Source organism: Panthera pardus, unplaced genomic scaffold (assembly GCF_024362965.1).
Source record: "Panthera pardus isolate Hobbes unplaced genomic scaffold, ASM2436296v1 HiC_scaffold_18, whole genome shotgun sequence".
Lineage (NCBI taxonomy): Eukaryota > Metazoa > Chordata > Mammalia > Carnivora > Felidae > Panthera > Panthera pardus.
In genome coordinates, this window is record NW_026526743.1 from 20,396,043 (window position 1) to 20,409,784 (window position 13,742).

The following is a 13,742-nucleotide window of genomic DNA, read 5'->3' on the forward strand; positions in this document are numbered from 1 at the left end:
AGAGTGTACACAAGCAAGGAAGGGGCAGAGACAGACAGACAGACAGACAGAGACCCAAGCCAGCTCCTCCCTGTCACCACAGAGCCCAACACAAGGCTCAATCTCACGAACTGTGAGATCACGTCCTGAACCAAAATCAAGAGTTGGAAACTGAACCAAGCCCCCCAGGGGCCCCCATAACTTCTGTTCTTTGAAAGATACTGTTTAAGACAAAAAAAAGCCATAAAATGGGAGAAAATATTTGCAAATCACATCCAAAAAAGAACTTCATCCACCATATATAAACTCTAAAACTCAATAAGAAAACAACCAGTTAGAAAAATGGACAGATATGGACACTTGACCCCAATAGATGGAAGGATGGCAAACAAGCACCTGAAAAGACGATTAACATACCATTTGTCATTAGAAAATGCACGTTAAAACCACAAAAAGATATCACTACACACTAAACATTACCAGAATGGCTGAAATTTATAAATAAAACTGACCATCTCACATGCTGGTGAGGATGCAGAGCAACTAGAACTCTTTTTTTTTTTTTCCCCGAGATTTTATTTTTAAGTAATTTCTACATCCAACGTGGGGCTCGAACTCACAAACCCAAGATCAAGAGTCCCACGATCCACCAACTGAGCCAGCCAGACGCCACGCAACTAGAAATCTTGTACGTTGCTCATGGGAATGTAAGATGGTCCAGTTACTGTAGAAAATTTTCTCATGAAGTTAAACAGACAAGTAATCCCAGCCTATTTGCCCATGAAATGAAACCTGTGTTCACACAAAAAGTTACATGTAAAGGTTGCACCAGCTTTATTTATAATCTCCCCAAACTGGAAACAACTCAAGCAGCGCCTTCAACTGGTGATGATACAAATTGTTGCATATCCATACAATGGACAACTACTCAGCAGTAAAAAGGTTAGACATTATGATTCATGCAACAACCCAGGGCAGGGCTCAAAGGCATTAGACTAAGTCAGAGAAGCCAGACTCAGAGGGTACATCCTACTGCATGATTCTATGTGCACGTGTCCATTTTTACAACATTCTGGAAAAGGTGAAACAGGGAAGAAAAAGATCAGTGGCTGCAAAGGATTAGGAGTTCGGCAAAGAAATGACTACAAAGGAACATAAGGTAATGGGGGGTCGGCGGACTGCTGTCCATTGTTATTGTAGCAATTACAGGACTGTCTGCATTTTTCAAAATGTCACCGAATTCTAACTAGACTTCAAAATAAAACTTGAAAAAAAATGTCACGGCTTCTACAGGAAAAATAATGTATTTTACTACATCTAAAATCATACCTCAATTTAAAATAGTTTATGGGTGGCTCAGTCGGTTGAGTGTCTGACTTCAGCTCAGGACATGATCTCGCGGTCTGTGGGTTCAAGCCCTGCGTCGGGCTCGTGTGGGGCTCTTTGCTGACAGCTCAAAGCTTGGAGCCTGCTTCCCATTCTGTCTCCCTCTCTCTCTGCCCCTCCCCCGCTCATGCTGTTTCTGTGTCAAAAATGAATAAACGTTTAAAAAAATTTTTTTAAAAATAGTTTATGGGTTAAAAAAAAAAAGATGTGAATCAAGTATGGCAAAATGTTAAAAGATTTGAGAAAGCTCAGTGGTGGATGTCCAGGTGTTTGTGACTTTTTTTTAATACTTCTTTGTATGTCCAGAATATTCCCTAATAAAAAGTTAGACTTTTAAACTACTTTTCACCACAAGTAATGATTTTAAGTTTCTTGTCCTCTGATGTAAGATCAGCTCTACAGTATTTTTACTAAAAATCCCCAAACAGAATCATGAGGAAACAGACAAATCCAAATTGAAAGATATTTTACAAAGAAACTGCCCTTATTCTTCCTAAGTTTCAAGGTCATCAAAGACACGAAAAAGCCAGGGAACTGACCTCAATGAGGCTAGGTTAAGACCATGACAATTAAATGCAATGAACAATTTTTGATTGGATCCTAAAGCAGAGAAAACAAATTCTAGAAGACATTATTGGGACAACTGGAGAAATCTGAACATTGACTGTATTTTATAGTATTATATCAATATTACACTTCTCCAGTGAAATAATAAAATCATGATTACGTAAGAGAAACTCTTTGTTCATAGAAAACATACATGTAAGTATTCAGAGTTCTCAACTAATTCTCAAACGGTTCAGCAAAAAAGAAAAGTTTTATATATACATATTTATTTTTTTAGTATTTATTTTTGAGAAAGAGAGAGAGTGGGAGAGGGGCAGAGTGAGGAGGAGACACAGAATCCAAAGCAGGCTCCAGGCTCTGAACTGTCAGCACAGAGCCCAACTCGGGGCTTGAACCCACGAACTGCGAGATCATGACCTGAGCCAAAGCCAGACACTTAACCGACTGAAACACCTAGGCGCCCCTATACATACATATTTATAAAGAAATATACAAATGCAATAAAATGTTATTAGTTATTGAGTCCAGGTGTAGGGCATATGGTTATTCTCAACATAGTTTTTGTAACTTATTTTTATATTTGAAAATCTTCAAAAGATCACCTTCAGGAAATGTGCTTGGAAAAAAATTAAGGCAGGGCACCTAGATGGCTCAATCTGTTAAGCGTCCACCTTCGGCTCAGGTCATCATCTCACGGTTCATGGGTTCGAGCCCATGTCAGGCTCTGGGCTGACAGCTCAGAGCCTGGAGCCCGTTTCAGATTCTGTGTCTCCCTCTGTCTGCCCCTCCGCTGCTTGCACTCGCTCTCTCGCATTGTCTCAAAAATAAATAAACATTAAAAAAAAAAATTATAAATTCCTCCCTCCAAGTAACCTTGTGAACACGCCATGACTTCACAGACTCCTGCATCCCCAGCCAGCACTCACCTGAAATAGGAAATTGCAGCTGTCTGCAGGCCCGACCTCCCTTCAGCCCCCGCTCGGAGAACTGAGGATCGGAGCCCCGGGACGCACGCGTGGGGAGGGGGCCGCCAGAGTCCCGCGGCGCGAGCGGTACGGGTTTCTGCGTGGAGGGGTGGTTGCCACGAGGGGGCCCCAAGGTGGGGATCCGGCGGAAAGGACCCGTGTAGGAGGAGGGAACGGGCTGAGGGTCCACGTGGGAGAAGGGGTTACGGTCCGTCCCTCCCCCTAAGGTTCCAGATTTGGCAAATACAGGACGCCCAGTAAAATCCGAATTCCGGACAAACAACTTTTTGCTCTGTGTCCCTAACAATGCAAGGGCACACTTGAACCGAAATCCCGTGCTGTGTATCTGCAATCAGGGGTCCGGGATGCCATCCGGCAAGCCCACCCGAGGGTCCGAAGCCCCTGGCGGCCAGCCGGGCGGCCCCTCCGCGTGGAGAGGAAGGAAGGCCGGCCGGCAGGGGCTGGGCGCTCGCTCACCTTCAGCACCAGCACCTCGAGCATCTTCCCCGCGCCGCTGGCCGCCGGGGAACCGGCCCTGGGGAGACAAGCACCGTCGCGGCCGCGCCCTTTCCCGGATCTTCCCGTCACCACTCACAAGGAGGGCACGTTGGGGGCAAAACCCGAGGTAGGGCCAGCCTCCGCCCTCCGTGGGGAACACGGCCCGGCAGGCCCGTGCGCAGCGCACCACCTGAGACGCTCCGCGCCCTACCAGCCCACGCCGCCACGGGCGCGCTCCGTCCTCCGACACCGCGCCCGGATCCCCGGCCGCGCAAGCCTCGAGGCTTCCAGAAAGCCGCGCTGCGCCAACGGCCGGGACAACGGACGGCCGCCAGGCGCACGGCGCCGGGAGCGGCGGGGCGGGGCGGGGCTGGGCCGCAGGGAAGAGTCGCGCAGGGGGCGCTCCGCGGGCCGGGCCCCTGGTCACGTGGTTCACCCCTCCCCACCCCGGCGTCCCACCCATCCCGAATCAGTTCGTGATTGTCTACCTGGAGGTGACCCGGACCCGCCTCCACCTCTAGGCCTTGAGGGTGAGGAAGAGGCTCGGCCCGTCACTGATGGGGGGGGGGGGAGGGCGCTCCTGGCAACATCCCCTCCCCAGATCCCCTTCCCCCACTTCACCCCCTGCTTCGGGTTCCAGCTTTTCTCCCACCTGGCCCTTAGCTGGCAGGGCTTCCCCAGACAGTCTCGCTGGTCATTCTAGTCACCACCAAAGGCTGCAAACTGCAGCCTCCTCTGGCCGGGTTCTCTTCCCCGCCCCCCACGTGTATTTGTTGTTAAGGCACCAAAGGGTTCTGTAAATTTTGAACACCTGGAGGCCTTGGTTTTCTCACCTGAAAATTGAGACTCCAAAGTAGATGAGGTCACACTATGTGAAATAAAGGGACACCCAAGAAGCACTCAGGGAGGATTGGGTTTTATTACTATCTCAGGAATCCCTCTCTAACACTTGAATAAGCCAATAAACAAGAAGCAAAAAGAAGACCTTGAAAATCAAAGGAGCCACAGCTAAAATACATAAACAAAAATTTTAAATGCCAGGCCTATGTGGTTTTACAGGTAAATTCTTTAATATCTTGATTGTGAAGAAACAAATTTTAAGCGGTATCAAAAAGCATTCATTTGCTAGTAAGGGGAACCAACAAGATGGCAAAAAAAATTGCACCAGTTTAGAGAGAGCGTGGCAATTGTGGGGCTGTGTTCTGGGGAAACAGAATGCTCACAAAAGCGTCGGGTTTTAAAAGTTTGTTAAATTTCACAAGGTCAAACAAGTTCATCTGCTGAAAGTGGCAGGCAGGAGAGGTGGAGAGTCAGGAGAAAGACAGCTGCAAAGTGCATGAAGTTCAGCTGTTGCTGAACTGGGCTAACCAGGCCTCACCCGGAGTGGAGGTAACGGGCAGGACCAGTTCCCCTGAAAGCTCCAGACTCTGTCAAAAAGAGGTGTGAAGGGACAGTTCCCAACCCCCAAAGATACAGAGTACAGCTTTTTCCCAGTTCTTAGTGGGGACTCAACATTTTTGTTTTTTTTTTTTTTTTGGACTAGAAGCCATGCTACCATACAGTGTTTCCCAAACTTTTTCACAACACAGCTTACAGAAAATGGAAGTATTTGTCCATCACACTGGGACCAAGAGTCAAGATTGGTCTCACTGCCAATGAGAGCTCACTGCCCTGGGGCTGAGCCACCTGGTTTCCTTGAGGCTGAAGGGAATCAGTATCTGTACCTGTAACCTATCTCCCCCTCATCCCCACCAGCTAGTGAGAAGTACTGTTTTAGAAATTACTCCAAAATAGGGGCACCTGGGTGGCTCAGTCGGTTGAGCAGCCGACTTCAGCTCAGGTCATGATCTCGAGGTCCGTGAGTTCCAGCCCCGCATCGGGCTCTGTGCTGACAGCTCAGAGCCTGGAACCTGTTTCGGATTCTGTGTCTCCCTCTCTCTGACCCTCCTCTGTTCATGCTCTGTCTCTCCCTGTCTCAAAAATAAATAAAACGTTAAAAAAAAATTTGAAAAAAAAAAGAAATTACTCCAAAATAAATAAGTCATGGGTATGTAATGTACTGTATGGTGATTAGAGTTAATAATACTGTATTTCATATTTGAAAGTTGAGAGGTGCCTGGGTGGCTCAGTCGATAAAGCATCTGTTAAGCTCAGGTCATGTTCTCACGGTTTGAGTTCAAGCCTCATCACGTTGGGCTCTCTGATGTTAGCACAGAGCCTGCTTCAGATCTTTTGGACTCCTCTCTCTCTGACCCTCTCTCTCTGACTCTCAAAAATAAATATTAAAAAAAAAATTTTTTTAACCTGACAAAGATAACACAAAGAACTACAGACTAATTTCACTTATCAACATAGATACTGAAATCCCAAATAAAATGCTGCCAAGTCTGCACTTCCTTAGTTTTAAAATATTCTTGGGGCACCTGGGTGGCTCAGTCGGTCAAGCATCTGACTCTTGATCTTGGCACTGGTCATGATTTCACGGTTTGTGTGTTCAAGTCCCACGTTGGGGTCTGCCCTGACAGAGCAGAGCCTGCTTGGGATTCTCTCTCTTTCCCTCTCTCTGTCCCTCTCCACCCTCGAAATAAATAAATAAACTCTAAAAATAAAATATTCCCATCTTTTTTACAAAAAGCAATGAAAAACAAGTTCAGCCCAAAAGCTACCTTAATCATTTGTCAGTTGATTTTTTTTTTTTTAGAAAAGTACTTTTTTGGTTTTATTTCTTACACATCTTGAATCAATTGAGAGAGAGTGGACATTATGATTATGGCATTCACCCCAAAGGTAGAAGCCTGATGCTTGCCCAGCATTTTCCCCAGACGCCTGTTACCTTTCATGGACTTGGTCAGAGAATGTCTTGTTTGTGGTTCCCACTAGTATTATGTATCTATAAGATTATCCTTATTTCTTTTGTATTTTTTTAATTAAAAAAAAATTTAATGTTTATTTTTGACAGAGAGAGAGAGAGAGAGAGACAGAGCATGAGCAGGGGAGGGGCAGAGAGAGAGGGAGACACAGAATCTGAAGCAGGCTCCAGGATCCGAGCCATCAGCACAGAGCCTGACGTGGGGCTCGAACCCATGAACTGCGAGATCATGAGCTGAGCCGAAGTCGAACACTTAACCAACTGAGCCACCCAGGCGCCCCCTTTTATGTATTTTTTAATAGCTCAATGTTGTTATTCACTGCAAGAACATTCTCATATCTTCACTTTGAACTGTACACTATCAAACTAAATTAACCTTTGTCCCACTTAGCTTTGTATGTTGAATTCTACTTCATCTGATTAATACGCTGTAAGCTTTTCTTGTTTTCTCTTTTCACCTTTAGCCCTCCTGCAGAATTGGTTTAAACAACTCATAATCAGGTTTCGTTTTTTTAGTTTTGTTGAGATCCAGTTGACGTATAATATTGTATAAATCTAAAGTGTGTAACATAGTGATTTGACATATGTATATATTACAAAATAATCACCACAGTAAGTTTAGTTAACATACATCATCTCACATAGTTAACAATTTTTTTTTCCTGGTGATGAGAACTCGTAAGATCTACTCTTTTAGCAACTTTCAAATACACAATATAGTTCACTGTACTCATCACATTGTATATTACATCCCTAGAACTTCCTTATCTTCTAACTGGACGTTTGTACCACCTCCACTAATTCCTCCATCACCCACCACCCACCTTTGGCAACCAAAAATGGGATCTCTGTTTCTATGAGGGTTTTGTTGTTGTTGTTGTTGCTTATATTCTACATAAAAGTGAGATCATACAATATTTGTCTTTCTCTGTCTGCTTTATGTCATTTAGCATAATGCCCTCAAGGTCCATCCATGTTTCACAAATGGTAGGATTTCCTTCTTTTTTATGGCTGAATAATATTCCACTATATATTTAACACTTAATGTAATTAAATATTTAACACGACATAATATATAATATATATTAGAACATAGACATTTACATATGAATATATGTGACTATGATCGTGCTCCACGTTTTCTTTGTTCTTTTTTTTTTTTTTTTCACGTTTTCTTTGTTCTATGGACACTTAGGTTGTTTCCATCTTAGCTGTTGTAAGTAATGCTGCAATAAACATGCTGGTACAAATATCTCTTCGGGATAGTGATTTCATTTCCTTTTTTTAAATTAGTTCCTTAATGACCTGAGCTGACATCGAGAGTCAGACGCTTAACCAACTGAGCCACCCTGGCAACCCTCATTTCCCTTGGATATATACCCCGAAGTGGGATTTCTGTACCATACAGTTCTATTTTTAAGTTTTCAGGGATCTCCATACCGTTTTCCTTAATGACTGTGCCAATTTACATTCCCACCAGTAGTGCACAGGGATTCCCTTTTCCCCACATCTTCACCGACACTTGTTATCTCTTGGGTTTTTTTATTTTTGTTTTTGCTTTTATAATAACCATTTCAACAGGTGTGAGGTGGTATCTCATTGTGGTTTTGATTTGTGCTTTCCTAATAATTACTGACGTTGAGCATTTTTTCATATGTGTGTTGGCCATCTGAATACAGTGTATCTTATTTGGAAAAATGTCTATCCAGATCCTCTGTCCGTGTTTCAACTGTATTTTTTATTGGCTGAGTTAAAAGAGTTCCTTATGTATTTGGGATATTAACATTATCAGATATGTGGTTTGCCTTTTCATTCTGTTTCTTTTGCTGTGCAGAAGATTTTTAGTTTGATATAGTCCCTCTTGTCATTTATGTTGTTGCTTGTGCTCTGGGTGTCATACCTAAAAAAATCATTGCCAAGACCCACGTCCGTAAGCTTTTTCTTTATGTTTTCTTCTAGGAATTTTATGGTTTCAGGTCTCACGCTAAAGTTTTTAATCCATTTTTAGTTAATTTTTGTGAGTGATGTAAGACAGAGGTCCAGTTTCATGCATTTCATGCATTTGAATATCCAATTTTCCCAACACCATTTATTGAAGCAATTATGTTTTCTCCATTGACCATTCTTGACTCTCTTGTCAAATATTAGTTGACTATATATTCATGGGTTTGTTTCTGAGCTCTTGATTTTATTCCATTGGTCTGATACATCTGTTTACATGCCAGTAAAATACCGTTTTGATAGCTTTGCAACATAGTTTGAAGTCGGGAAGTGTAATGCCTCCCTTTTTGTCTTTCTCAGGACTGCTTTTGCTATTTTGAGGTCTTTTGTATTTCCACATGAATTTTAAGATTGTTTTTTCTATTTCTCTAAAAAATGTTATTGAAATTTTTATAGGGAGTGATTGAAGCTACAGATGGTTTGAAGTTATATGGACATTTTAACAATATTAATCCTTCCAATCCATGAACACAGGCTCTCTTTCCATTTGCATCTTCTTCAGTTTTCTTCATCAATGTTTTATAGTTTCCAGCGTAGAGATCTTTCTCCTCGGTGGTTAAATTTTTTCCTAAGTACTTCATTGTTTTTGATGCTATTGTAAATGAAACTGTTGTATCTCTTTTTCAAATAATTTTAGTGTACAGAAATGCTACTGATTTATGTTCACTTTTAAATACTACAACTTTAGTGAATTCATTTATTATATCCAAGTTTTTCAGTGGAATATTTAGGATTTTTTACATATACCTATATTTTCTATGTATATAAAATTATGTCATCTGCAAATAGAGATAATTTTACTTTGTCCTTTCCAATTCTAATGCCTTTTACTTCTTTTTCTTGCCTGATTGCTCTGGTTAGGACTTCAAGTACTATGTCGAATGGAAGTGGTGAAAGTGGGCACCCTTGTTTTGTCCTGATCTTAAGAGGAAGATGTTTCAGCCTTTCACCACTGAGTATGATGTTGGCTGTGGGCTTGTCATCTGTGGTTTTATTATGTTGAGGTACATTCATTCTGTACCTAATTTATTGAGTTTTTATCATGAATGGATATTGAATTTTGTCAAATGCTTTTCTCCATCTATTGCAATAATCATGTGGTTTTTTACTTTTTATTCTATTAGTATGATGCATTATATTTATTGATCTGCATATATGTTGAACCATTCTTGCCTCCCAAGGATGAATCCCACTTGATCATGGTGTATGATCCTTTTAATGTGCTGCTGAAGTCCATTTGCTAGAATTTTGTTTAGAAATTTTGTATCTACTGTATATCTATCAGGGATATTATCCTGTAGTCTTTTCTTGCGGTGTCCTTATATGGCTTTGATATCAGGGCAATGCTAGCCTTATGAGCTTGGGAGTATCCCCCCTTCTTCAATTTTTGTAAGTATTTGAGAATTAGTGTTAATTCTTTAAATGTTTTGTAAAACTCACTAGTGAGGCCATCTGGTCCTGGGCTTTTCTTTTTGGGGAGGTTTTTGATTACTGATTCAACTCATCCCTTATTGGTCTGTTCAGATTGTGTATTTCTTCCTGATTCAGTTTTTGTAGAGTGTATGTTTCTAGAAATGTTATCCAGTTCGTTATTTCCCTTGTTCTGCTAACTTTGGGCTTAGTTGGTTCTTTTCCTAATTAGGTTTTAATACACTTAATCTCAGTTTTTCCCTCTGAATAAAATTAACCCATTTTTGTGTATTGCCATGGTTGCCCTTCATTCCTATTTGAATTGTTTTACTCTAAGCCTCTGGGTTTTGTTTCATTGCCACTCACACTGATTTCTGTCTTCTGCATTAGGGGTTATGCTTTGTTTTTGACTGATCTGAAAAGTGACTATTCTATTTTTAACTCTACTAGCTACTTTTGCATTTAAAAACAGCGAGTATTTTTTTCAGTTACTTTTTTTTTTTTTTTTTTTTTGAGAGAGAGCACGAGTGCATAAGCAGGGAAGGGGGCAGAGGGAGAGAGAGAAAGAGAAAGAATCCCAAGCAAGCTCCACGCTCAGGGCAGAGCCCCACGCGGGGCTTGATCCCACGACACTGGAATCACCACCTGAGCCAAAATCAAGAGTCGGACACTCAACTGAGAGCAACCCAGCCACCCCTGTAAGTTTTTATTGTAATCACCTGGTGCTCATCACAAGCGCACTCCTTAATCCACAAAAATATGGAACCCTTCATGAATTTCTGTGTCATCTTGCACAGAGGCCACTTGTCTGCATCGTTCCAAGTTGAGTACCCATGCTGCTGAAGCGAGCACCTACACAGGTATTTGTCACAAAGCTGCGGCTGTTGATTTCATCCTCTCCTGTTTTTTCTCATTCCTCCCATAGCCACTTCCTGTTTCAGATAACATAATCTGGGATTATTTAACCAAATTATTTTTATGAAAAAGATGTGTTTTTTGTTTCTAAAATAGGTTAAAATATGAATTATTTTTAATGCAGTTATTTTACAGACATATTATTCACACTTACCTCCTATATTTAATTGATTTTCACACTCACCATTTAGACTTCTACCACATCCTTCTACTTTAAAAGTTTTTATTTTGATTAATCTCTCACTCAGCCATAGTGTTTCTATCAAGTGAGTTTTTTCAGAACAGATGGAATTTTCAGAGCCCAGATGTAAATGAAAATTTATCGGTGGCTTTCATGCAATAGAATTATTGAGTACATACATCCTTGTCCCCCACTCAGTATATCCTGTTATTCTGTGACACACACTCAGAAGTCTGATTCTCTGCCTTTGTGAGCAACCTTCTGTTTTTCTTCCTGAAAATCTGTGCATTATCTTTGAAATTCAATACTCATCCAGGTACTGGACAATTTCTGTTAATTTTCCTTTGGCTGCAGCAGGATCTTTTTATCTGAAGATCAACATTTTTCTTCAGCTCGAGGAAACTTTATTCCCTTCTCTAAATAAGGCTCTCCTAGGGGCACCTGGGTGGCTCAGTCGGTTGAGTGTCTGACTTCGGCTCAGGTCATGATCTCATGGTTTGAGTTCCGGCCCCGCATTGGGCTCTGTGCTGACAGCTCAGAGCCTGGACCCTGCTTCGGTCCTGTGTCTCTCTCTCTCTCTCTGCTCCTCCCCCGCTCATGCTCTCTCTCTCTCTCTCTCTCTCTCTCTCTCTCAAATATAAATAAAAACATTAAATAAACAAATAAGGCTTTGCTTCCCTTTGTCCTGGAATTTTCTTTTATTCATGCCAGTAATCCACATGTTGGGCGCCCATCTTCATCTGTTTTCCTGAGGTGGTAGTAACAGAGACCCAAGAACAAACATAGTTCGGAGATCCAGGTTTGCTTCAAGGCAACAACATGTGCAAAGATCCTGAGGTGGGAAAGAACTTTGAGTAAGTAAAGAAGACCTTCTGACGGGAGTGTAGAAGGAGACGGGTGTATGAGATCAGAGAGAAAGGTGGGATCTTGCAGGCCACAGTGAATTTAGGTTTTAAGGGCGAAGAAAAGCCACTGAAGGGTTTTGATGAAGGCGGTGACAGGACATGACTTACATTTCTATGCAAGAGCACTTTTCCAGTTCAATAGGAGAGAATGCATCATGAGGTGAAGAATGAAAATGGAGGGGGGGCATCCGAGTGGCTCAGTCGGTTAAGTGTCTGACTCTCGATTTTGGCTCGGGTCATGGTCTCACAGTTTATAAGTTCGAGCTCCGCATCAGACTCCATGCTGAGTGTGGAGCCTGCTTAGGATTCTCTCTCTTCCTCTCTCTCTCTGCCCTTTCCCTGCTTGCACACGCTCTCTCTGAAAATAAATAAACTTAAAAAAGAACACAAAAAATCTCTAAAAAAAAAAAATGAAAATGGAGAGACTGGCCCTTACATTCGTTACAGGGCTACCGTGGCTCAACTAAGGTGATAACAGTGCAGACCACAGACGACGGGAATTCCGAGACAATTGGGGGCAATCGAATCAACAGGACTTGCTACTCACCTGGGTATAGGAATAAAGGAAAAGGAGGACTTTTAGGAATATAGGATATAAGAGTAAAGGAAAAGAACGACTAATATTTTTGGCCTAAATAACTGGTAGGTTTCTGGTATAGGGAAGACTGCTGAGGAAACCTTAAAAGGGAAAATTATAGGGGCGCCTGGGTGGCTCGGTCGGTTAAGCGTCCGACTTCGGCTCAGGTCATGATCTCGCGGTCCGTGAGTTCAAGCCCCGCGTCGGGCTCTGTGCTGACCGCTCAGAGCCTGGAGCCTGTTTCAGATTCTGTGTCTCCCTCTCTCTCTGACCCTCCCCTGTTCATGTTCTGTCTCTCTCTGTCTGAAAAATAAATAAACGTTAAAGAATTTTTTTAATTAAAAAAAAAGGGAAAATTATATAGGTTAGGAAACAAGCTTAATGGTTTTCACAGAGGGACCCCCAAATTAATGACTTATATTTTCTTTCATGTAACAAGCAAGAGGTGAGCAGTCCAAGCCTGGCAGGCAGTTATGCCCTACCGTCTGGCTTCTGTTTCTGGGTCCCAGGGAACTGCTTCAGTGGCCACAATGTCCAGCCAGTGAGAAGGAAAGAGAGAAAGCACAGGGCAAGCAATTTCCTTTTCAAAGGACAGCACCTGGAGGTTGTGACCTTGGGTGCTTACCTCACCCAAGGACAGTAGAGAGTTTGAGAACAAGTCCTGAGAGGCTCTAACAGCTAAAGGTCAGTTAGAGGAGAAGAAGTTAAAGAGAAAAGACGAGTGGCTAAAGAGCGAGGAGGAAGTGGAAAACGCCAAAGTTGCAGACAAGTTAAAAACAAAATAGGGGTTTGAGAAGAAACAATAAAATAGCTACGTGTGCCCAAATATGAGGGCCCTTTCCCCACAATTATCCCTCAGAAGCCCCCTTATATCTGAGCCCTTTGTGTCTCCCACAGTACAGCGCACTCTTACAAACAAAGAACCATGAGGACAAGCCATGTTAACCTGAAATACTGACGCCAGCCCAGTTTGGGATTCCCATGGAAGTTGTTCAAAGGAATCAGAAAAAAAAGATGTAGGTAGTGAAAATAAATACTGACTTAGTATTAATTCCTGAGTTTGTCCCTTCAGTTTCAAGAAACTGTATAGTATCGTAGAAAATGGGTTTTCCTGGCTGTGTCCCAAACAAGATGGCAGGCAGTAGGGATACGAGCATGGGCAGGAAGGGGACTTGAAGGAGGAGCCGTGGGGACAAGTGGTCAGCTTTCTGTTTCTGCATCTGAAGCCCAGATAGCTTGAATACAGGAGGTAAGAGAGAGCATATGGTAAATGCCACAAGCACTCACAAGCTAGGCTCCAAAACAACACTCTTTTTCAGTTCAGGAGGGTGGCCCTATTTTGTGCCGGGGCACTAGGGTATTGTGACAGCTGGAAGTCATGTGACAGTCTCCCAAAAGGCATCCTTGGAAAGGAGACAAAAGTTTCATTCAGATGAAAACGACAACAAAAATACATCTTTATTCGGAAAAGTTAAGTCACGTTACTTGT

At 42.4% G+C, this 13,742-nt stretch overlaps 1 protein-coding gene and 1 pseudogene across 5 annotated transcripts in view; both read right to left on the reverse strand.

Annotated features, from left to right (window-relative positions):
• The window catches only part of TDRD12 (tudor domain containing 12), a 70,668-nt gene extending 66,972 nt beyond the window's left edge, over positions 1–3,696 (reverse strand). For 4 of the 5 annotated variants that reach the window (XR_008423360.1, XM_019423332.2, XM_019423333.2 and 1 more), the window contains exon 1: positions 3,375–3,696. Coding sequence is in view for 4 of the 5 variants with exons in the window: in XM_019423332.2 (XP_019278877.2) it covers positions 3,375–3,398 (24 nt within the window). In the remaining variant the exon portion in view is untranslated. The remainder of the gene's footprint in view (positions 1–3,374) is intronic. The other variant, XM_019423331.2, reaches the window with a different exon arrangement.
• Positions 3,697–10,428: 6,732 nt separating this feature from the next.
• Positions 10,429–10,527, reverse strand: LOC128778128 (U6 spliceosomal RNA; annotated as a pseudogene).
• Between the last annotated feature and the right edge of the window lie 3,215 nt (positions 10,528–13,742).